This window comes from Epinephelus fuscoguttatus, linkage group LG3, assembly GCF_011397635.1.
Source record: "Epinephelus fuscoguttatus linkage group LG3, E.fuscoguttatus.final_Chr_v1".
NCBI lineage: Eukaryota > Metazoa > Chordata > Actinopteri > Perciformes > Serranidae > Epinephelus > Epinephelus fuscoguttatus.
The window spans coordinates 4,810,324-4,834,548 of NC_064754.1; the positions used below are offsets into that span (position 1 = coordinate 4,810,324).

At 42.6% G+C, this 24,225-nt stretch overlaps 1 protein-coding gene across 1 annotated transcript in view; it reads left to right on the forward strand.

Moving 5' to 3' along the window:
- The first annotated feature begins 682 nt into the window (after nucleotides 1-682).
- Nucleotides 683-24,225, forward strand: part of slit1b (slit homolog 1b (Drosophila)) — a 118,055-nt gene continuing 94,512 nt past the window's right edge. Inside the window, exons 1-4 of the mRNA XM_049570777.1 lie at nucleotides 683-1,060; nucleotides 21,756-21,827; nucleotides 22,936-23,007; nucleotides 23,127-23,198. Of these exons, the coding sequence (XP_049426734.1) occupies nucleotides 807-1,060; nucleotides 21,756-21,827; nucleotides 22,936-23,007; nucleotides 23,127-23,198 (470 nt within the window). The 5' untranslated portion in view covers nucleotides 683-806. The remainder of the gene's footprint in view (nucleotides 1,061-21,755; nucleotides 21,828-22,935; nucleotides 23,008-23,126; nucleotides 23,199-24,225) is intronic.

Here is a 24,225-nt window from a genome sequence, read left to right on the forward strand (position 1 = left end):
AGAGATAGACAGAAAGAGGGAGAGGGGAAGAGAGAGAGAAAAAGGCTGCCGTCACTGGAGGTGGCGGCTCCCGCTACTGCTGTCACTGAATAGATGTGAGTTCACTCCGGGTGCTGCTGCTGTGTATGTGTGTGTGTGTGTGTGTGTGTGTGTGTGTGAGTGAGTGAGTGAGTGAGTGAGTGTGTGTGTGTGTGTGTGTGTGTGTACATGTGCGTGTGTGACTGGGGGTGGTGGTGGTGTGGGAGGAGTCTTGGTGCTGTTATTTGTAAAAGCTTTTGATGGATGATTGCTCTGTGTGTGTGTGAGATAGAGGGAGTGAGGGAGTCCCCCCCTTTTCTTTTTTTTTCTAGTGGCTCACTGTTCAGTGCACAATGACTCAATGAAAAGTGGAGGGGAGAGGCAAACACACTGTACGGCTGCACGAGAGAGAGAGAGAGAGAGAGGGAGAGCAGAGAACACACAGGAGAGTAGAAGAAGAGAAGCCAATTGGAAGGAGCTCTAAAGCCGGGGACAAGAAGAAGAAGAAGGAGAGGATATACTTGTCTTTTTTCCCCCTCTATCTTTCTCTCTCTGAAAGGCCACTTTGGCATCAAGTGGCAGCCGCTCAGTCCAAGCTGAACTTCACCTGGCTGTGCTGCTGTCTGTCTCAGCCTCTTTAAGCATTTTACTCATTGTACTTTAAGCATTTTCGTCCACTTTTGGAGGGGGTTGCACTGCTGCTGGTGTTGGTGGTCAGTGATCCCTGGGAGGGGATAGGATCTGTCGACTGGTTTCTGCAGTGTGGTGGAGTGCTGCAGGACAGTAGGATGCCTGCTGGGAGAAGCAGGGATGGAGCTGGGTCAGGAGGCTGTGGGACGGCGGCATTGGCAGTGGCCCCTGGCTGGGCTCTTCGATCTGGGCTGCGGACGATGCTGGCGTGGGGCATCCTGGCACTGGTGGCAGGACGAGGAGGTGTGGAGGCGTGTCCCGCTCCCTGCAGCTGCCTGGGGAACACGGTGGACTGCCATGGCCTGGGGATACACTCCATACCCAGAAACATCCCCAGAGGGACTGAGAGGCTGTGAGTAGTCATGCACCAACCACGTGTGTGTTCATATTTTTCTGTACTTCTGAGGTCCTCATGCTCGCAGGTGGATAGATGAGGGAAATCCTTCAAAGTGATGGCATTTTACTGCTCCTCACTTAAGGGAACTATTCAAATCTGGGTTTATAGTTGAGACCAGGTTTTAGGTTTAGGTTTGGTTTATAGGGCACAGTGTGAAGGTCCTCACAAGTGTCAATAAACATGCATGTATCTGATGGATGTGTGTAAAACTTGTGTGTGAGTAACAGGAAGAGAGAGGAGAGAGGGAGGTTCATGTTTGTGTACAGTAGATGAAAATGAGTATGCAGTGGCTGATTTCATTATCAGTGCATTATCATCTGTGTGCAGATGTTTCATAGTGTCTTTGTGTGTGTATTTGTGCATGCTTGTGTGTCATCTCTGGTTTGTTACAGTGCCTCCTCTTTTCATGCTCCTTCCAGCTCTCTTTACCGGTACTCTGGTTAACTTCAGATTACACACATAAACAGTCACGTACACACGAGCACACACTCTGACTCTCCACTTGACTCCCAGGATTCAGAGTGCTGGTCTGCGGCATCATTGCTCTTTCATGCAATAGTTCCCTGTTGCAAATAGATGATTATTATTTCTGTAATTTTCTTGGAATCCCCATCTTTTAACAGTCCACATATTTCATGCACTGAACAAATTCCTCATCAGCTATTAGAGGAAAATCATCTCCTTCTCTCCCCCTGCTCTTGTGTCACTCTCCTCTGTATCTTGTTTCAGCTTGTACAGTATAACTGCACAACATTCAGAGAAATGTAATATAATCTCTTATTAGTTTTGTATGGTGTTCCTCTTAATCTGCTTCTGTTCCTGTATGACAAGTCTATTTTGAAAGTGTCTTTGTGATAAACCTCACTATATTAATATTTTCAGCTTTACATTTGAGACTGTCAACTCACTGAAGCCATCACTGACAGAATTCGTATAGCTTAAGTTGTCTTTGTGTTCCAACATTTAAAAAATTGTGATCGTTGCAGCACTTAAAAGCCAACTTATTGAGCCAATAAACTACTTTACACTGTATTCTCAGACGTTGCAGACCCAATTTTCACGCCGCTTTTGAGGAATGACACGTCGCTGTAATTAAAAGTCCCTATTTCAAACTTTGAAATCCTCTCATTGCTAACCTACTGATGAAACCTCTATGAATCGTGCATCTCGCACACGGGAAAGAGCACGTAGTTCGTATAAGTGCGTGCACGCACCAGCTGTTATTTCCAACCTACCCTGTGAGCGCCTGTGGCTGCCAGAGAAGCAGCATGAACGCACCAAATTTTCATGCAGTGCATTGTGGTCTGCTGATGACACAGTTAGTGTCTGAATTTGTCCCTCCGCCTGTTCTGTGGTGAATTTCTCTTGGTGATAGCTTGATGTTGGTGCAAGTCAGCGTCTCTAGAAATTACCCTTGCCGTTTGATTCTGATGGACTCCCACTGCTGTAAAACTCTACAACAACTGACTGAAATATTTAGTATATATATATATATTAATATATAATATTTAGTTTTTCCCTTAGAAAATCTAATCTAGTAACCTAAAAGAACTTAATGAACATCGCAGCATTTACTGTATGTATATAAATAAGGAAACACTCCATCTGTTCCTCTCCTTGTCAAAGTGTATGTACTGTATGGTTCTCTCAGTGCAGGAGGAACATGTATGTGTTTGTACATTGTGAGTGTGTGTGTGTTTATTTCAGGTTCTAGAGTGCCTGTGTGTGAATAATTGATGATTGTCAGGGGTGCCAGCAGAGATACATTATCCTTCCTCCTCTCTGGTTTACTGTAGCGTGGAGGATGTTTTCCCCTCTGAGGCTGATAGCTTTATGATCGGGGATGAGGGCTCGGGCCCCCTGGTCAAAGAGAAATGGCCTGGAAAAAACTCTGAGCCTGCAGACCCACTTGCTCGTTTGTCTTTTTTATATCGCTGATGCTAACTGTTCTTGGTTTTTTGCTGTATTAAGTAATTCTAACTGACAGAGTGGAAAAACTGAGCATCTATTGTATCACCTGCTGACATAAGTACCCTCAGCATAAATGTGGGTACAGTTTCGTATAGTGGAGCAGAAAGATGTAATTTGTTCTGAAAGGTAAAACTAAATCATAATGTTTGACTTTTTGCACCAGGATCCTTTTCAGCCTGATACTGGCCCGATCCAACAGGTGTGGGATCAGACCAGCAGTGGGCAAAAAAATCAATGTCTGGCACAGCCACTTGTCACTTTATCCCCAAAAACAACTGAGTCTGTGTTTAGGACATAGTTCGAGGCCCAAATTGAAAGACTTGCATGTCCAAACTGTCTTGCCTAGTTTGGCCCCTCCTGTTGATTTACCTTCGCATTGTGCACATCACACAGTTTGTTACAGATCACAAGCAATGGTTGGCCTCTGGTGCAACGTGTCGTCTTGCATGTCTTTCATCAAATCACGGCAGGAATTTAAAGTTGCGAACACACCAAACCGACATCAAAGAACTAGCGGTGACGAAAGCCAACTGTTGCGTCGCCTCACGTCGCCCTGTGTCAGCTGCATTTGAACACACTATATCCGACGGCCAAGTAGCAAGTATGCTCTGCGCCTGCGTGAGAGAGAGTGGAGTGAGAGAGTGGTACATCCTGTCAGCCAAGGGGTTTCCTATCTGTGCAGCTGAGGACCGCAGCACCTCCACGGACTATTACATCCAGATGGTCCTGGTGTTTCCTCTGCAGGCTCCACTTCACTCAGCTGCCCGATAAACCCGCTGCTTCTTCCCACTTTAACCTGAATAACAAACCAGGGCTCGGTGCTCCGGTTGGATCCAAAGAGCCGGGGCTAGCTCAGAGGCTAGCGGAGGCTAACTGGCTGTGCTTCCCTCCAGTCATGCTGCGGCTAATGCTCCGCTAGCCGCTTCCAGCTTGCTGCAGTTTGTTATTCAGGTTAAAGTGGGAAGAAGCAGCGGATCTGTGGGGCAGTTGAGTGAAGTGGAGCCTGAGGAGGAAGCACTGGTTAGCCCTGGTTTCACTACAGGCAGATTCACTCGCCACAGGGGCGAGGAAATAAAACCTGAACAGCCAATCAGAGTGATCTCTCTCACCGACAAGCTCCGCTGCTGATTCAACATGCTCAATCGGCCGAAAAGCAGCTGACTTTGATGGTGAAGTGCCGACAACGGCGTGGGACACACTGCAAAAACTAGGGTGACAGACGCTCACCGACAGCCTGACTTGTCAACGGCCGACCGTAGGCTTGGTGTGTCAGGGCCTTAAGACACTGACACAGTGACCTGGCATTATCACGGGATCACACCTGTAATTAGGCTGCTTTGGTCCATTGTTAGAGAGTGTTGTACTTCAGTAATGTTTATATGAAACCCAGGGAATAATGAAAAACAAATAACTCTGTACATTCTTAACCAGTTACATAAGGTACTCAAATCAGTAAAAACAAAAAAAAGTTCAACTACCATTTCTCTAAATCGCTCAATACAATGCCCAGCCCTTGTGGCATCAAATCAAAAACCTGTTTTGTACATGTTAGAGTAACAAGAAGACAGGTCGAATGCCAGAATGTGCAGAAAACCCCAATGTGTTTCTTTACATTTTAATTTCTGCACATTTTTTCTCGTTGCAAAATTGGCATACCAAGTTGTCCTCTTTCCACAGCCATGACTGCGTCCACTTTCTCCTCCTCTTCTTCAGACTTTATCGACACACATAAATGTCACTATAGCAAGGGCTCGATTCATGTTTGTTTTCATTTTTCTCTTTCCACTTTAGTGACGCTGATGGATGACACACGCTGATGGCGTTTTATTCTTACGTCATTGCCCGTGTTTCAGTAGGAATTGTCATCATACAGTCTGCATACATCAAATTAGATGTTGTCCCCAAGTTTATTAGATCCATGTCCCATGCTGTAGCTTGGACAAAATTTATAAGATTACTAAAATCTCAGTCTGTTGGAGGCTTATGTGAGACCCCTGTTCTCTCCTCAGATGGGCAAAGCATGTTCTCTATCTGCACTTGATGAACAGAAATAAAATTCATATCAGTCTGGATGGATTGATGGATGGAAACAGTGAAAAATCACATTGAAATATTGAACAGCAGAGTGTTTTTCCAGAAACAAGGTTTCTGGTCCTCTGGATAATCTACAGAACACACTGTTAAGCAGTTTTCAGAGGGACTATGCCTTCGGCAAAAATAACTTCCAATGTAAACTCATAGCGAGATCTGTGAACCATCCAGAATAACAGAGACGTTGCTCCTGGAAAGTTTTTTAGTGCTTTGCTTCATTTTACTTCATTATATTGAGATTGTGATAAAAATCAGACAATTATCTCAAATTATTCACATATATTATTGTGATTTGTGTGAACTGACCCTTTATGTGCACCAGAGAATGACCTATGACTGGTTACTCCATGCATGTAAACACAGCCTGTGTGACCTCTGAATGGCTTCCTTCTCCCAGAGCTCCAGCAGTCTACCATCCTGTAGACTCAGACAGGCTCTGCCCTGCAGTGGAGAGGAGTAACTCATTAAATAGCTATTTGTTAAAGGGCTTGTCGCCCAATTAGCATGTAAAGTGATCTGAGTGTGTGTGTCAGCTGGACAGCTAGCCACTGGGGGAGAGAGAGTTAGTGGTATGTGTGTGTGTGTGTGTGTGTGTGTGTGTGTGTGTGAGAGACAGTGTGTGTGTACAGTATTCCCTGGGAGACGGGCAGCAATAAGAGGGTCATTTATCAAGGTGACTGCACCAGTCAAACTAAACACCCCCTCCTCGTTGGATTGTCATGGCAACGCTGAAAAATGGAAGCCCCTTTGGGCCCTGATGAGCATGGTTATTTGAGCCGAGAAAAGAGGAAAGTGTGTGAGAAAGAGAGAGTGGGAGGAAATCTGTGAAGACATGTTCATGAGTGTATGCACTGGTATTAGAGAGAAGAGTGGACTTCTGGCCAATGGTTTTTCCAATTACTTAGCAGTCATTTTATGATCTTATGATGCCACTCATCAAAAAATGTATTTATTTCCTGCTCCAAGAGGACACTCTAAACTAAAGTTTACAATAAACAAGGAACGAGGACAGCTTTGTAAAAATATTCCCAAAATATAGAGCTGTTGATATTGCACAGTGGTCCCTCAAAAATAAGCAAAAAATCAGTTGGACACTGATACTGTGCCTCTTTAGCAGTTGCACTGCATAGTTTTTCTAAAAACTTTATAATTACTTGGCCTTTTGTGTCGATGTATTGATGTATCCAAAAGTGGTATTGTATTTATTCCACTGTGGCATGCTGCATTAAATCCCCCACTCGTGAATTTTGAAGCTTCTCTGTGTCGTAAAAAAGGCAGTTGCTAATGAGTAGCTAAATGGGACTACAGAATGTCAATCTCTTAGGTTTTTTGATGAGGGAATCCAGGCAATGCTAACTTCCGCGTTAGCTGTAGAAGCAGCACAACTAGTGTGGTAATTTACCCTCGTTTTTCAAACTTAAAAGACTACCCCTACTACTGTAACTACCACTAGTACTTGTTATTTACACTGGAAATTATATCTTTTAAAATGTTCTGCAGAGTTTTGTACATCCCTTTGGGTAGCAGTAGCACTGTTAATAATGTAAAAAGAAGACTAGATTATGTGCGTAAAGATTTGAACTAGTGTGCTCTTCTGGATGTTCTTTTTTTTTTCAAGTTACATGGAATTTAAAAGGGCAAAACTCTTCCCTGCTAGAAAAAGTAAAAATTCAGAGTTTTAAATTAAAGTTTCAGACCCCAATCTGTTCATTCAGTCCTCAATAAACAAATATTATATTTAAGACACTCCTGGCTTTTAAAAATACTTTCAAGTGTGATTCTACATAATGGCTATTTGTTTTGTGAAAAAACAGCATATCAATTCAATAATGTTGCTTGATTAATCATGCACAAATCAAAGTTTCTGGTGTGAGTAAGCAGCCAAACAAAAACTTTTCCACAGGTGAGTTTGATACTAAAGCATCTCCCAGTCTTAGATCTTATTGTCTGACCCTAAATGAACTCAACACAAAATCGGGAAGAGGAAATCTTTAAATGAACTCTGTCAGCTTTTGTTTGGACGTGAAAGGGCAGACTGTGAGAAAGTGCAGGTCGAGGTCTGTGTCGGGCTTTCATGTTTTATTTTGTGTATCTGAGGGAGAGAGAGGTGTGTGTGTGTGTGTGCCATCAGTGCCGAGTTCCTGGATACCCACTACTCAAACATAAACAGCTGAACCAGCTAGCGTCATAGCTGCACACAGCAAATTGAAAGCAATTGAAAAAACACACTGTCTCTGTTTATTTCTGTTTCTGGATGCCTCATTATATAAATTGGGCATGATTCATTGACAGAAATATTAATCAAGCTATGCGTGTATGTGTGTGTTCCAAAGTATTTGTGTGTGTGCGTGCCATTACGTGGAACTGCCAGTGAGGCAACTAATTGAGTGTGACAAGGTTAAGCACAAATACACACACACACACACAGGGCAAACTTGTTCACTTATGAGGACATTACATTGACTTAACATTAATGCACCGGAGAGTTAAAGGCAGAATGAGTAGGATTTCCCTTAAAAAAGTCCCAGGGTGTCAGCTTTTTGGCCCCAGTTAATAACTGTGTACAGAGTGTGAAGGATAGACCTTATAAAAAGGTAGCAACCAGGTGCCAGATCATGAGCTCACATCCAAGAGGAAACTACGAAAATGGCGGACTCAGCGCAGAAGAGATGCAAATACAGTGAGGCGAAATGCTAAGTGAACAAAGCTCTTTTATTGTCGTCATCGTGTCGGTTAGCTGGGGAGGAGGGGCCAGCTTTGAATGTTGTGTTTACAAACTGCAGTGGACAAATCCTATGCTTTACACCTTAAACCTAACCTTTACCAAAAATATCCTCAACCCCAGAATTTAATCGTTGACCTCATGGGGATCAGGAAGGTCTCATTACAGGCTGTTCTCATTAACTGTCCACACATTTTCCTACAAAAAATAATGCATCTAAATTCATATATATCCAACGTAATATGAGACAGTAATTTGTGCATAACCCATGTATTTTGGAAGGCTGCGATCACCTAATCAGTGCACTGGCGTGTGTTTAGAACTGTGTAAAAGTGAAGTGAAATTTGAGTCATTTTAAGGAACGTCCCCAGCATATTTACTTTCTTAAACCTAATCTCTCTAACTTTACGTTAATCCTTTCATTACAGATATAACATCATTCTTGGGGTGCTGATTCGTAGGATATCATACCAACTGTTTTGTATGCATTTTTATAGGATATCATATGAACTGTTCTATAAAGATTCGTTCCCCATGCATATGTGATCACTTTGAATGAATAGTCTTTCTGAGCATATGCTAGACTTAAATGTGTTCTTGTGGTCACCTTTCTTTTTTCAGCTTTTAAGCTGAGAGTGAGAACTAACAAACCAAACTCTGCTCCAGTTATGAAGTACTCTATCATCCTAATTTTGTGATGAACTGAAGTCAAGAAGTACAAGTCTGAGCTTCTTAAATCATTTAAAGGAGCTATATGTAAGAAATCTAAAGCAAATAGTCGTAAAATCCTCCTAATATGTCACAGAGACTAAGGAATAATGTTCATATAACATACTGATCTCACCGACAACAATAGTACAGCCAGAATATTCGCATTTAAAAAAATATTTTACGGTCCGCAAATCATGTTTATGTTTTGAATTTTTGTTTTGGCCTGTTGCGCCACCCACCGCCGTCTACCAGTCACGCAGTCAGTAGAGTCTCAGCATCAGTTACAGTTACGACTGAGCTACAGCAGCACGGCAAGCAGCATTAGCAGTGTCCCGGTACACAGCATGAGCAGCCGGCTTCTCCTCAGCTGTATCCCGGCAGCGGCGTTAGCAGCAGAGAAGCTGGACTTGCTCGAACGATCCTCTGGAAAATGGAAGATCAAGGACGCGGCGATGCGGCCCTGCCACGGCAGCCGCCCGTGGGCAAACAAATCAGTCTCCAGCGTGCCGCTGTCCAGCAACCTCGAATCTGTAGGGGAGGGGGGGCGGACACGACTCGCGGCAGTATTTTGAATTTGAGTGCAGTAACCGTTTTGGCCACATTCTTACATACAGCGCCTTTAATTCAGAATAACTGTCGAGATCTGTAATTGCAGAAGATTTCTGTCCTTGCAGGTGATGACTGCAATGAACAAATGGCCTAACCTGTTTATTTTAATGGCTAAAGCACTAAAAACCCTATTTGGAAATCTCGTCAGAAACATGACTTCCTGAAACAGTGTCCAGGTAACTCAGGATGATCCACAGACCTCACTGAGAAAATTTTTACAGTGGGCACGGTTAGGTCTGTGGTTTATCCTGAAGACCCAGACGCATCAAATGGACGTCAAAGAACTAGTGGCAACAAGGGCCGACAGTTACATTGCCTCACATCGCCTGTGTTTCGGCCAAAGATTTGCACTTGAACACACAGCAAAGACTACAGCCAATGTCCAACTAGCATGTATATTCTGCACCTGTGTGAAAGGAAATAACGCTCCATAGCAGCAGGCGGCGGCAGTCTGTATTCGTCACTCAAAAAGGGTAACTTGAAACCAGCAGGACAGATTCAAGGTGGGAGTTAACCAGTTAGCATCAGTAACGACACAACCCAGTGTTGAAAGAACAAAGCACATTTACTGTGTGCCTCCGAAAAATAACACAAACGATTATGAAATGTTTCTACTAAAGAGCTCAATGGCTAAAAAAATAATCTTGCTAATGTAACAAGTGTGTTTCAATCTCACGCCCTCTTGACTTTAGTGGTGTGTTTGCTTTCCCCATTTTTGTTTATCTTCTCGAGCACTGAGCTGAACTGCCAATCAAGGGGATTTCTCTCACCGACGGGCTCCACCAGCAATTCATCATGCTGAATTAAACAAAAAATAACCAACAAGGGCTGACTAGTGCCAACACTGTGGGACACTGCAAAACCAGAGCACCAGATGCCCGACATTTACCGACGGCCGATCGTCACCTTATTGTGTCAGGGCCCTGAGTAACCTGGACATTGTCTCTGTAAACACATGCTGATGTTAGATTTTCAAATGTGTTTTTTCAGTGCTGTGAGGCTCTGAGGATTGAACAGTGGTCCTAGATTCCACCAGGTGTCAGTGGGAAAACACCAGCTGTTATGAAGTTGAATACATTTAAATATGGAGTAGTTGTAAAGTAGCTAATTTTTTATGCCAGTAGCTGAATTATTGTCTTCTGTTTCAGTATCACTTCTCAGTCCTGCCCTCCTAGTGTCTCTCTCACACACACACACACACCTCGTTTCCCAGTTTCATTAGCAATGACTGCCACCTCAGCGTCTCCCTCTGTCTCTTTCTCTGTCCATCTCTTATAATCATCTTACCATTTCCCCCGCAGCCCCTCAGTGGGAAAGATGCCGCTAATGAAGTGTCATTAGACCTGAATATGTGTGTGTGCGTGTGTGTGTGTGTGGTCGCTAATATAAGTCACATCCACTGTGCTGCATCTGGGGAGAAAGATGTAATGAGCAGAGTGAACAGGAGAAGGACAAGAAAGAGGAAGGAGGAGGAGGAACAGGGAGGAATAGTTGTTTAAGGCTGTCAGGGGAAGAGGAGAAAGAGGAGGAGGTGAACATGAAAGAGGAAAAGTGGTGAAGTGAAAGAGGGAAGGATGATGATATGAAAGAGGTGTTGTAGAGGGAAGGAGGAGAGGGGAGGTGACGGTGAAAACTAAGATTGCTTTTACATCTGCAGTGCAGTCTTGTGTTGACTTGGTAATATTTCACGCAGCAGATTTCAGTAGTTTTCTTTCCTGGTCAGGAAATTACTGTGTTCAGAGCAGCAGAATATTTGCTGCTACTCTCTGGCTCATTTACGAAGTGTCTGGGAGGGATATTAGTCATGGTCAGATCTTGGTCCAAATGAAGCACTCCAGGGCTGGTTGGAAAGGTCCTGAGAAACCTCCTGCTCAGTCACATCTTGTACTGATTGCTCTATTCTCATATGACCAAACAAAGACAGGAACCACCCCAGGGTTGCAACAAAGTGCTCTGAATAAGTATACTTCATCTGCAAAATGACCATTTGTATATCAATTACTCATTGTGTCTTACTTTGAATATATGAAGAAAACTTTGTTTTTCTCCCATGCTTCCACGATGAACAGAAAATCCAAATAAGGCGAACATTCTTCATGAATCGAAGTCATCAGGGACCACGTTTAACAACAGCAAAACTATATGAAAGCAGCCATTTACAACCTCTTACACAACTCATGGCAGTATAATCCAAGCTTCATATATCCAGTCATACGCTCAGTACTTCCCAAACACATGCAATATTACAATTTGAAACACATCGCCTACAATTGGTGCACCCTGTACATGAGCTCTGCTTGAGCAGAATTCACACACAAAGTGTGTTCGTACTGATGTGTACGATTATGTATCATAATGTCAGGGTAATCACCATTAAGTGTAGCTAAGGCTAGATAGCTCCTGTGTACCTGGGGGTCTTCAGTTGCCTGTGACCGGTATTTTCCTGAGGCTCTGCCCACGAGATGGGGAGTCACTCATGAAGCACATCAAACCACAAGCTTCATCACTTCTTTGTAGCTGCAGCTGTCCACGATTAAAATCCAGTTTTGTTTGTTTAGCCAGTGTAGGGCTACAGCCGACCTCTGCGGCCACGAAGGGCTTACCTTTAGTGGGGTATATTTCAAGGAGCTTCGCGCTGTTGTGTTGTCTGTCGTAGTAGCCAAGGTGTTTCAGACCAGAAGTTTGAGGGTGTTTTTCACAGTGGAAAGAGTTTTAGTCCGACTACCTGCAGCAACAGTGCTCTTGTCATCTTTCCTTCAGACAAAATCAAAGTAATAGGAATATTTTCAGCCGCTAAGGTAAGCCTTTTCATCTAGCTTGCTGCTTCATGACGTGAATAATAAAGTAATTTTATGATTACTAAAATGAGTCAGCTGATGTGACCATTGTATTTCAAGTCATTAATGTTGTGATAACAAAAGTAACGTTGTAACAAGTTGCTTGTTTTTGGAGTAACTGTAATATATTGCTGAAATTTCATTGGTAATTAGTTGCACTATGGTTACTGGAAAAAAATAATATCATTAGTGTATGCGTTACTGATCGCCACCCCTAATCAATTCATGCAGAATGCTTGCAAGTGGCATGCTAGAAAAAAACATGGCACGCAGTGAGTAACTGGTATACAAATGGTCATTTGGAGCAGTCAGCATGGTCTCAATTGATTTCTGCCCTCTGGTTTGTTTGACTTTGTTTGAGATTCCTGCCCTTTGAATGCTGGATTTAACTAACCAAGATCTTAATGTGATTAGGGTCATGGATCAGTCTACTTTCACCAGACCTGCATTGTGGTCTTGTCAGGACTGAATGCAAACCAACTACAGAAACCACCCTCTTTCAAAGATTGGAAGAGTCCTGTCTTCCTCTTACAGAAGCAATTCCTTAACTAAAGGCTGTGTTCTATCCCCTCTCAGACCTCCTATCTTATCTTAAGAAATCCCAAGTTTAATTGTAAATTAAATTCCATTTGCATTTGTGATCTGTAGGACCACTGGCAGACATGTGTTGACATCTGGTAGCCAGTTGTGTACACTAACAGTCCTAAACTGAAACTGACTGAATGTGCAAGCAGTTGAATTTGATTTGTTTTCAATTTCCAAACTCTGTTCATAAAACAAGCCAGTTCTTGGGCCATTTGTTGTAGCCGCACAGGGTGGAAGTCAACAAAACAAATGCACTTGATGCATTACATGAAGGTTTCAGGCTGAACTGGATCGCTGTGTAGTAAGCAAAGAAAAGTGTTGGGTTTCTATATTCGTCTGTTCAGACGAGTTGAGACTGTTTATTACTGCTCTGTACTGTGGTTGTGTGGAAAGGATGATGCTACGTGTGTGTATGTATTTTGATACTTGACTCGTCTCAGCATCCCACAATCCTGTATCATGCTCAATTGATTAGCAGATTAAAATGAGCCATTTGCATCGATTGGCCACATGGATGCTATCAAATGTATCCTACTGCACTGCTTCTCTATGTGTGATGATTTTTAAAAGCAGATATGGATGGAGGCGGTCAATGGCCAATATTTTGTGCTGATGTTTGGGCCTTTATTTTTGACCGCTTTGAAGACACGTATTATATTTCCTTTTCGGTTTCTTTGAAGTTACAATCCTATGTAGGCGTAGATATTTTTTAAAGATTTCATTTTTATTTTTAGATTAGAAATGTGGACCCCCCCGCCATTATACCCAATCAGAATACAGGGATATGGAAGAACTGGGTTAAATATTCCACATGTACAACAAAAAGATGGGAAGAGGCTCATATGGTTTATTTAACTTTCTGCGACTTGCATTGTAACCAACCTTCTGTCTGCACCAGGTTGGTTATACTTAAGTCCATCAGTCCATCCAGGATTTTGCAGAAGGTTTTTGGGATTGTTCAATTAATCAATCAATTTTATTAATAAAGCCCAATATCACAAATCACAGTTTGCCTCACAGGGCTTTACAGCATACAACATCCCTCTGTCCTTTGGACCCTCACAGCGGCCTGAAATACCAACCACCTCAGTGGCCTAGCTGACCAGCTCAGTGGCCTGGTGGTGGAGTGTCCGCCCTGAGACTGGGAGGTCGTTTGTTCGATCCCCGGCCGGGTCATACCAAAGACAGTAAAAATGGGACCCACTGCCTCCCTGCTTGGCACTCAGTATCAGGGGTTGGAATTGGGGGGTTAGATCACCACATGATTCCCGAGTGCGGCACCGCTCCCTCAGGGGATGGGTCAAATGCGGAGAACAAATTTCACACACTCAGGTGTGTGACAATCAGTGGAACTTTACCTTTACCTTTACCTCATTTATGGCAGCCTCTCTAAAAAAATTGCAATTCAAGTTGCGGAAATTGCAGGAAATAGATTTGGAGCTTATTATTATGAGCATTCATTGTTTCCCACAGAATTAGAATCTATTTGTGATGGTTGTGATTGTCAAATTTTCTTAAAAATTGCAGTGATTGGATGAAATTGGAAGGTTGCACAGAATTCAAAGGGATTGGCTGATTTAGCATTAACTGTTGTGTGGCACAGTGGTTAGCATTGTCGCCTCACAGCAAGAGGGTTCCAGGTTCAAACTCCAGGGAGGGGTAGCCTCTCTGTGTGGAGTTCTCCCCATGTCTGCGTGGGTTTTCTCCGGTAACTCCAGCTTCCTCCCACAGTCAAAAGACATGCAGGTTAAATGGTGACTCTAAATTGTCCACAGGTGGGATAGTGAGTGTGAATGGTCTAGGGTGTACCCTGCCTCTCACCCAGTGTCAGCTGGGATAGGCTCCAGCCCTCCCATGACCCCCAACAGGATAAGCGGTTACAGAAAATGAGTGAATGTTGCGAGTCCAACATTGCAACATCCTGGAGGGACTATCATATGGCTTTTTCGCTGGCATTGTTAGCCACGCTGAGTGAAACCACGTTGATTTGCACTACTAGTTTAAATGTGCCACGTTTTGCCAAGTCATGCCCAAGGTGGGCCATCTCTGAAGTCGGCTAATAGCTTGTCAGACCACCTTGAAGTGGGTGGTGGTGACATCAGATGGGCTTTGTCATTATTTAGAGACGATTCAGCGACATGTTTAAAAAGCCTCTGCTTCTATGGCAAGACTTAGCTTCAACTTCGTAAGTTTCAACTGCCGAGCAAAATCGTAACAACAGCCGGAAAATCCATGATGATAAGTAACTCTCTACCAACAACCGTTGCACAGTACAATGGTAAACGGCACTAAAGAGGGTGTGCTTTTAAATGTCATTGACTCAAGACAAGCGCATCATTAGTTAAAGACATACCTTCAAGCGGGTAGCCCTGTTGTATGGAGATGCAAATCTGTGCTGCGCTGGGCTGACGCGCCGAGTCATACTGAGTCAAGGCAAGTGTATATAGGAAAGGGATGTATGTATACCTTAGGCTGAGGACTGCAAACAAGTGTTTATACAAATACAAATCTTTTTCATTGAGAACAATCTGCAAAATTTTTCAAGGCATCGGTGTTTAATGGCATCTTAACATAAACAAGGATTTAGATCAGAAATCTTCTGATACTTGACAGATGTTGATACTCAACTCCTCTGACAAATTTCTGCTGGCACTCAAGAATCATTAAGGGGTGATAACCAGCTCTACTTGAGGATCAGTGCCTTTAATCACTGTACGTCTTTAATATATTTTTCTTCCTCTCAAACCACACCACGTATTTCATCATCTTACTCCGTCGCCCTCATCCTGCTCTCCTTGCATGTCAGATCTAACAGTGGAAAGCAGAGCTGAGCGTATCAACTGCCTCACTGCCCACTAAGGCTGTGGTTGTGTGTGTGTGTGTGTGTGTGTGTGTGTGTGTGTGTGTGTGTGTGTGTGAGACGCGTTCTGCTTTAATGAGCTATTGTTTGGCAGAGTCGCCACTCGAGGGGAGTCTGTCGCTCAGCTGACCCCTGACCCCGCCATGCTGCACAAAACTTGATTAACCACGCCTCATCAGGGCTGTGTTTGTGTTCATCTCTTCCCTCGTGTCTCTGCTCGTCCTTATACCCCAAATATAAACCTTATGAGAATTTTGTAATTAGCAGCTAATGTGTTCAGACTTGGTGTCCATCTCAGCATCTATACATGCTTTTACATCGTATGACAGTACAATCATTGCTTGCTGTACATCTCTCTCCCTCCTCATGCTTGTTTTGCCTGTGCGATCTAACTGTCAGGGTAATTTCACACACACTCAGGGAGTGATTCTGGACCCCCCGCCACGACCTGTCTACATCCATCCTTCCCTCCCTCTGTCCCAGCCAATCCCCTGCTTCTGCTTTCCCCCCAGTTTCTCAGAACCACCTCCTCCTCCATCTTCAGACTGTAAGACCCTGCAAAATATTATTTTCTTCCAGTGGGATGTAATTATTTCACCTTTAAACATTCTCCACCTCCTAATGTCATAGTCTTCACTGTAGTGCAGCAATCTGCTGTATCAGCTTTTGTGACATTGTGCAGAGCAATTACTTAATGGAGAGTGTGGCTGTGCTTTCTGTAGCAGCTTCAGCTGTTTGTGCCGAAGCAACACAAAGTGCCATGACTTTGTTTTTTTTGGCTAAAACCCAACAATATTGTCCGTCCATTGTCAATGCATCATTGACAGGAGGCAGAAGTTGTAATTGCACCAATTCACTGCAGAGAAGAATGAAACTTATTTTTATGCATCACTGGAGTCCTGCTTTTTATCTTACTATATAATGACGAAAACTCTGTCTGTGTGTGTCTGTGTGTGTGTCTGTTCCACGTTTTTCTCCTCACTGACTCACTGTCAATCCATGTGAAATTTGGCACAGTGGTAGAGGGTCATGGGAGGATGTGAATGAAGCAGTATTACATCAATTGGCCAAAGGGGGGCGCTATAGCAACCGATTGAAATGTCAAACTTTGAATGGGCATATCTCATGCCCCGTATGTCGTAGAGACATGAAACTTTGCACAGAGATGCCTCTCCTCATGAGGAACACATTTGCCTCAAGAACCCATAACTTCCGCTTATATATATATTCCGCCATTTTTAATTTTTTGAAAAACACTTCAAATGGATCTCTTCCTAGGAAGTTTGAGCGATCTGCATGAAACTGGGTGAACATAATCTAGGGACCAATATCTAAAGTTCCCTCTTGGCAAAAGTTGGAAAACTTCCTAAAACTGAGCTTCTATAAGGCAATGAATATTGCGGAGGGCGTGGCTCATCACATAAAGGTGTAGAACATCTCAAGGGTTTCACCCATCACCACGCAACTTTGTAGGCATATGACCACACATAATCTGAGGGGACCCCTCCATTATTGACCCCATCAAACAAAATGGGGGCGCTAGAGAGCTCATTTCTTATCTAGGCCTAACCGCCATATGGATTTTTACTAAACTTGGTAGATATGTAGAACAGGACGCCTCAAGGTGACTGGAGAAATTTAACTCTAATTGGCAACTGGGTGGCGCTATAACAACAGAAAAATGCTTCAAAATGGCTAAAATGCGACCGGTCGCTGTGGCTCCCCCTGTGGACCAGTGTTGTTGTTTTTTTTCCTAATTTTTGGTATGACTAAGTCATGGTATGCTGTGCTGTACTCAATGGGTATGGACTAGTACTACTTTACTTCCCAATCCTGCTGAGTCCTCAGAAAGTGGGAGGAGATGGTGAAGTTGAAGATATTGAGATTGTTTTCATTAGGATTTAGTTTTTAGTATTGTAGTTTGGGTGCTGATATACCTGACATACCTGCTTTTAGCAGCATTTTCGCTTACATATGTTGTGTACCCTCAGTGCATCCCGCATTCTTTCAGAGGACTGGCTGTGTGCATACTGAGAATTTAATACTTCCTGTTTGCAAAATACAGTATCGCCAATCAGTGGTGGAAGCAGCTTACCAGGATGGGTCAGCAGCACAATACGCAATGGTGGAAAGCTTTGAATAAAAACTACTACAACCTATCGCTCTTGGAAATGATCATGAGCATAGTTTATTGTTGATTCTCATTCCCAGACGTCAAATACTGATGCTTTGGGTTGGTGGCTTGGTCCGACTGCCAACCAAAAACGTCAATATTTGTTAACCTACAAATGAGACTCAATAATCAACTGTCTCCCTCCAGAGTTACATACAGCACCATACATTTTAAAAAATAATGAGAAATTATTTGTTCATCACTATAATTTTTACTTGCAGCTCTAGCAAAATCAGAGTTTGGGCCAAAGTTGCTTCAACACAAAGTGTGTATAGTCTTTTTAGTACAAGATTCCCTCTTGTGTTACTATCTTTCTATGTCTATAGAAAGATAGATAGATAGTCTATGTTGTACTAAAAAGAATATTACTTTGGAAGATTTGGAAGATTATCTAACTCAGACTGCTGGAGCCTCAAGTAAAACTTGGTTTTAAAGTTCAATACGGAGAGGAGGAATGATAATAGTGATGGATGTACACATGTATACATAACCTTAGGAAAGACAAGCAAATTTGTAATGACTGCGACCATGTACTTGAATGCATCCATGTGCTGCCCCTTTTTTTCCATTTTAGCACAAACAGTTACTCAGCAAAACCTTGGGCAAACTCTGTGAATCCATTTTGAAGTCATGCACCCTTTTTGTGAAGAGCCACTCACATTGCCACACCCTTTTTTAGCCAGTTGGCATCTACACACGCACACACCGTCAAACACGCCCTTGACCTCCATGCCAAATTTCAGCCTCCTAAAACTGTAGCCATCATAGGGTGGGGAAATTTTTGTGGACCGACTGACTGAGCAAGCTATAGAGCCTCTGGTCGCAGCTAAAAAAATTAATTTAGTTGTTGTTAACTCCATGGAGGAGAAACTAAACTCTTGAAAGCTGAATCTGAGACCACAATCTCTTTATTTTTTGTGGGGCTCATTTTCTATTATGAACTTATCATTATTCTTTGCCAGGTGTTTTCTTTGCATTTCCATCGGTGAAGTATAGATCCGGTTCACACACCCAAACCACAACATCCACTCTGTCTCCATCTTACTCTGTCTTTCTCTGTTATACAGGACAGGACAAGGTCACACTCTGCTCCACCCTTTACAGTACTACAGTAACACGACACTCCACACAAACACACACACATACACACATACAGGTACGTGCACAGGGTTCAGCTTACCTCTCCTTCCACAAAGCCTCGTGGGAAGAGTGACATCATCCCCTCTCTTTCTTCACAGCTGTCAATCAATGTAGACAATGAGGTCATAGGGTTAAAGCCCTCCTGCTAGGAGCAGCCTCTACGACTGTGTTGAAAAGAGGGCCTGCCTAAGTACAATATCACATAACACACACTGAGAGCAGTTTATACTTAAAGTGTGTAATGGCTGGAAACTTTCTGCAGCCTCTACCATGAGTGACTTGGAATGACTGCAACAGTAGTAAATTTTAAACAGAGAGCGTGTGAGTGAAGGAGGAACATGATACTCTTGTTAAACAGTAGCTGTTACAACTTTGAAGGAATTTCATACTGTACATCTGAAAAAAAAAAGTCTGGGAGAGACAGTTTTCTTGGTTTTCTTGCAACTTTAAGCTGACGCTGGCGGATTTACAGTAAAAAAAAAAAAAAAAAAGGTAGATTGTCCTCAAAGTGACCTCCCACTGAAAATACTTTCTTCTCTGCAAACTGAGTGAGAATAACATCAAAGAGCAGAAACAATGCGCTGTACAGTACAGGGATATTTTTACAGTATAAATTCATGGAAAGCATCCTCGGGGAAAGATCTTACTTTTTGTGGAGTAGAAAGTTCCACTGGAGCTTAATCTGCCGTCTTTGCGTCACGAATCAGGGCAGAAGTTTTCTTTTTGGCTGCAGACCACAGCAGCTGATGAGTCATAGAAGCATCATCATCAAATTGGATCTTCAGAATAAATTAGATCTTGAGGCTGATATCTGTTCATCTGGCAACCTTGCTGCTAGAATCCCACTCTTAAAGGGATACTTGACCCCCAAATGAACATTTGTATTAGGCATGAGTACTTGAGTTCTCAATTCAGATGTCAGTATTCGTCGAATGTATAGAATAATCACACTTTTTTTTCTTCTTAGTAAAAGAAAAAAGTATCTGCACGGATTCATCCATCTTTCCAAACATGATACATCTGTGCAGCTGCAGATAACGTTCAACTTTTACAGTCGGACATCACTTGATCTAACGTTACAGGCAGAATGGCGAAGGACAACTTTAAAGATACAAGCAGCAATGTATGCACACATATAAAGTCAAACAATTCAGTACTGTACGATAATATGTTCATAAAAGAACTGGAACTTATAAAAATTAGGTGTAAAATCATCATTATAAAGACATCATCAGTGTCTCGATACGCGTCGCCAAATAAATATACGTGCAAGCCATGTAACTTTAAACTTGGGTAAAAAGTTAGGCTAACCAAACCCTCCCTCACATTTTTGCTTGGTTGTTCATTTTGGACCCTATTCTCACATTTGATTTTTGATTTTTTGCAAGTACTTGAATATTCAAATATGGAAATTACTTAAAATGCCCATCCCTAATTCATATATCAATATCTCACCCTGGGTCACGTGGAATTTGTGAAGAAAACTTTTTTTTTTCACATTCCTCACATGAGTGAAGAATCCTGAAACAGGGAAATTGGTCTTAGGTGACCATGTTTAACAACAGCAATCTGTATCAAAACATAAGTCTACAAACTCTTACACAACCTGTGCAGTATCATCCAAGTCTCATTCATCCAGCTCAGTGCCTCTCTAACAGAGAGCCCTGTCAGAAGAGGAACTAAACTTAAAGTGAATTTATCTATGCTCTCTATCAAGCCAGACTGCATTGACATAACAGTATCTTTACTTCACTTAAGGGCTGTTTCATAGTTGACGCAAAGGCACACGATGCAAACGCATTGGGACGCATCGAGACGCATTGACCGCCGTGATGCGTGCTTGCGTCTCAAAATATGTTTTTGATATGCGGCGCAGCGACGCGTGTAATACCATGCATTGCCAGCAGGAGTTATAACGCAAGCGACGTACTTGAAATTAACCACTTTTTGTTATTCACAGAAGAAGCAGGTATAAAATATGGCGGGCGAGGAGGAAACACTTTGCGAACTCGTATGGGCACACCCCCATTTATATGACAGTTCTAGTTTCCTGCACTCTAATAAAATAGCAGTAGAGAATGCTTGAAAGAGATAGCAATGGCAATGGGAAAGAGCATCGAAACAGTAAAAAAAGATTGGAAGAACGTGAGGGACAAATTCGGACGTGCACACAAGAAGTGAAAGAAGTCAACCAGTCTCTGCTGCAATTCAGAGGACGAACGTACCACCTTCTAGGCCTATCCTTACGTTTTGCCTGATTTTTTTGCTGCCGCCGATTCAAAAGTAGCATCAGAATGCACTCCTCTTCAGTGGCCATTTTGATCTGACTATCAAATATGAATATCACCCGGAATGTACCGGTGACTCTGCTACCCCCTATTGCGTGAGCGATGTATTGCATTTCAAGTGTTGCCCGCGTCACTTGCGTTTAATGTGTTGCCTATGAAAGGAAGTGCGTTGCTCGCGTCACTTCCTTGCGTTGCGTGTGTCGACTATGAAATGGCCCTAACACTGGAACTGCAAGCACCTTTCCCAAATCACCCTCTCCCTACTTACTTTCACTCTGTTTCTGCATTCAAGCGGAGGGTCCGCCACATTGAGTGCTGTCCCAAACCAACTAGTGAGGAGTGGAAGTGGGTTATAAAACCCTCCAACAGCAAGCCTGCATCAATGTCGACTTACTGTCCATGTGCAGCGCCGTATTGTGTTCATTACGGAAGATGCCCAGTACAAATAAAAACATAAACTGCTCAAGCTAAGTTAGACATTTAATATTGTCATACAGACGTTAACATCTTAAAGATTACATTGTATTTAGGACAACATAGACCCTTCTCTGTTCCATCTTGCATCTGCACTGCCATTGATTATTTGAATGTACTGATATTGACTTCTGTGCTTAGTTTACTTCCTGTCCTATAATCTGTTGTTATCTTGTTTGTTTTTTTCAGCGATCTAAATGGAAACAACCTGACCGTCATCACCAAGGCAGACTTCTCTGGCCTCAAACACCTAAGAGTCCTGTAAGTCACTGCCACATTCACTCCTTCAACTACATCAAAGTTCATTTGTCATTCAGCAAAGTTTCCTTTTCCTTTTATTATTGTTGTCCAGAATATCTTTAAATAAGTGCAACATTTTTAATTCAGTAGCCAATTCTTTGCTGTTGTTCTTCCATTTACATTTCTGTAGAATAAAGATGCCTGACCTTCTCTCCCAGCTGTCAGGTTCTTTGTTGGCGGGGCAACAGCTTTTATGTATTCAGCAGAGATTCTTTCCCACATTTCTTTGCTTCCTACGAGTCTTAGGTCTCGTAGGAATGTGGGAATCATGGCTGCGGTGCCACCGAATGCCAGAGGGAACAGAATGATGCTTTAGTGACACATGAGCCACCCAGAGGTGCTTGTTTGGTGTCAGTGTCAGTCAAATTTACAACAGGGAGGGGTTTATCTGCGACCTTTTGACCTGGAAACACAGTGCCCTCTGGGAGAGGCTGCACTGATGGTTTCCTGTGTTTACCTGAAGACTGGGACTGTGTTGAGTGTCAGTGATGGACACGAGGTGTTAAAAAGATGACATGCCAGGAACTAATGACATCTCCGGAGGCCTGCTCAGAACAGATTAGCAGCCTGCTGGGAGCCCAGGGCTCGCTGCTGTCAGGAGGGGATTGAGTGTTACACCAGTGGTTTATTATATGGGAGTCTGTGGAGTGTATTTATCAAGTGTACAGATCCCAGCAGCAACAGTGGGAGAAATAATGTGTGTTGGCGCTTTGGTTTTTCAATATGATTAATGAAAAGGTGAAGGATGTTACATTTTCACTTTTGACTTATGCAGAGCCTCAGTTTCTTTATGCAATGTCAAAATAGGTTTACAAAATGGCAGATTGATGCCACCATCTTGCCATTATTAATTTAATTAACTTATTGCACCGATGTTTGTTGTAATACATCCTGATATTTTACCAAGGATACAAATTATGTGCTTGAATAATGTTGAGAAAAATAAAGATATGAGGACCTGTTGTTGTAAGAGTAAATCTCTGAATTGATAGTGATGCATTTCAGATCCCATTTATGCTTTAATGTTGCAGTGTTTTTTATTATTTTTTTGTCTTTTGTTTTATTGCAGTCATCTGATGGAGAACCAGATCGGTAACGTTGAGAGAGGAGCTTTTGATGAACTGAAGGAGCTGGAGAGACTGTGAGAGCACACACTGACACGTTCACAAATACGTATAGTATGAAGGTGACTCTCACTTCATTAACTGTAACATTTACGCTGCAAGTTTTTTAATTCAAAGTTCTTTTTTGTCCATCCAGCCGCCTCAACAAGAACCGTCTGAGAGAACTTCCAGAGCTGCTGTTTCAGAAGAACGAAGGCCTGTCTCGACTGTGAGTCTCCAAAAGCTCTGCATACTTTCTGTCCTTTACTTCCCTCTATTCTAAATCTAACTTCTGAACCCTATACTCTAGGGGTGAAACATTACAGAGAAGTCAAGGTTCGGTGCGAGTATGATACAGCAGAAAAAAATCCAAATGCATATGGATGTGGATATTTCCATTTATTTTAAACAAACAGTGGTGCAGATGTCAAAGAGACAAAATGAACACTGAACAACAGCTTTCCTCAATGGCAACGGGTCACAAGAGGCTACAAAACTGAATCATCATCATTTCTTATGCTATGAAATCAAAAATAGAAAATAAGTAGAATGATAAAAAGTAAAACATTGGGACGAGTGTTTCAGTTCGTTCCACCTTGGCTATATTAAAATATTCAAATCACCCAAACGTGGTGTGCAGTGTTGTGCTAACCTCAAAGTTTCCGGTCGGGTCAGGGTTAGGATTACTTGTGCTTTTGAACTTTGGTTCTGATTACACCAGAACATGACCCTCGTACCGTGATGGTTCAGCACGAATACACAAACTCTTCTATACTTTTTACTTGTCGTATGCCAGGAAAAATGTTGGCGTACTTTTCTGCAAACCACGGATAAGTTACATTTGTATGCTTTAATGTAACAGATAGGTTGAAACTTTGTATTTCAAGAATGCTGAGGTTAAGATGTGGTTAGGTTAAGGCACAAAAACCACTTGGTTTTGGTTAGGAAAAGATCATGTTTTGGCTTAAAATACCTGGTTTTGCTGGCACAATCCCTTCTGGCGATGTATAGGTCAAATACCCTCTTTCTGTCGCTCCATTCACAGTTAAAAAACAGCAGCTGGTTGCTACAAAAAAACACAGCAATTGTCTCAAACAGTGGTCTGCAGCTTGGCAAGCATTTGCCCAGGTGTCACACTACCTACTATCCCCTCCACCTCCTGATGACAAAGTCAGCTCATGTACTATGTCACTCAGAAAGGCTGATATGACAAAGTATGAAACATGCGAATATAACATGTTGTTTGCAGAAACATA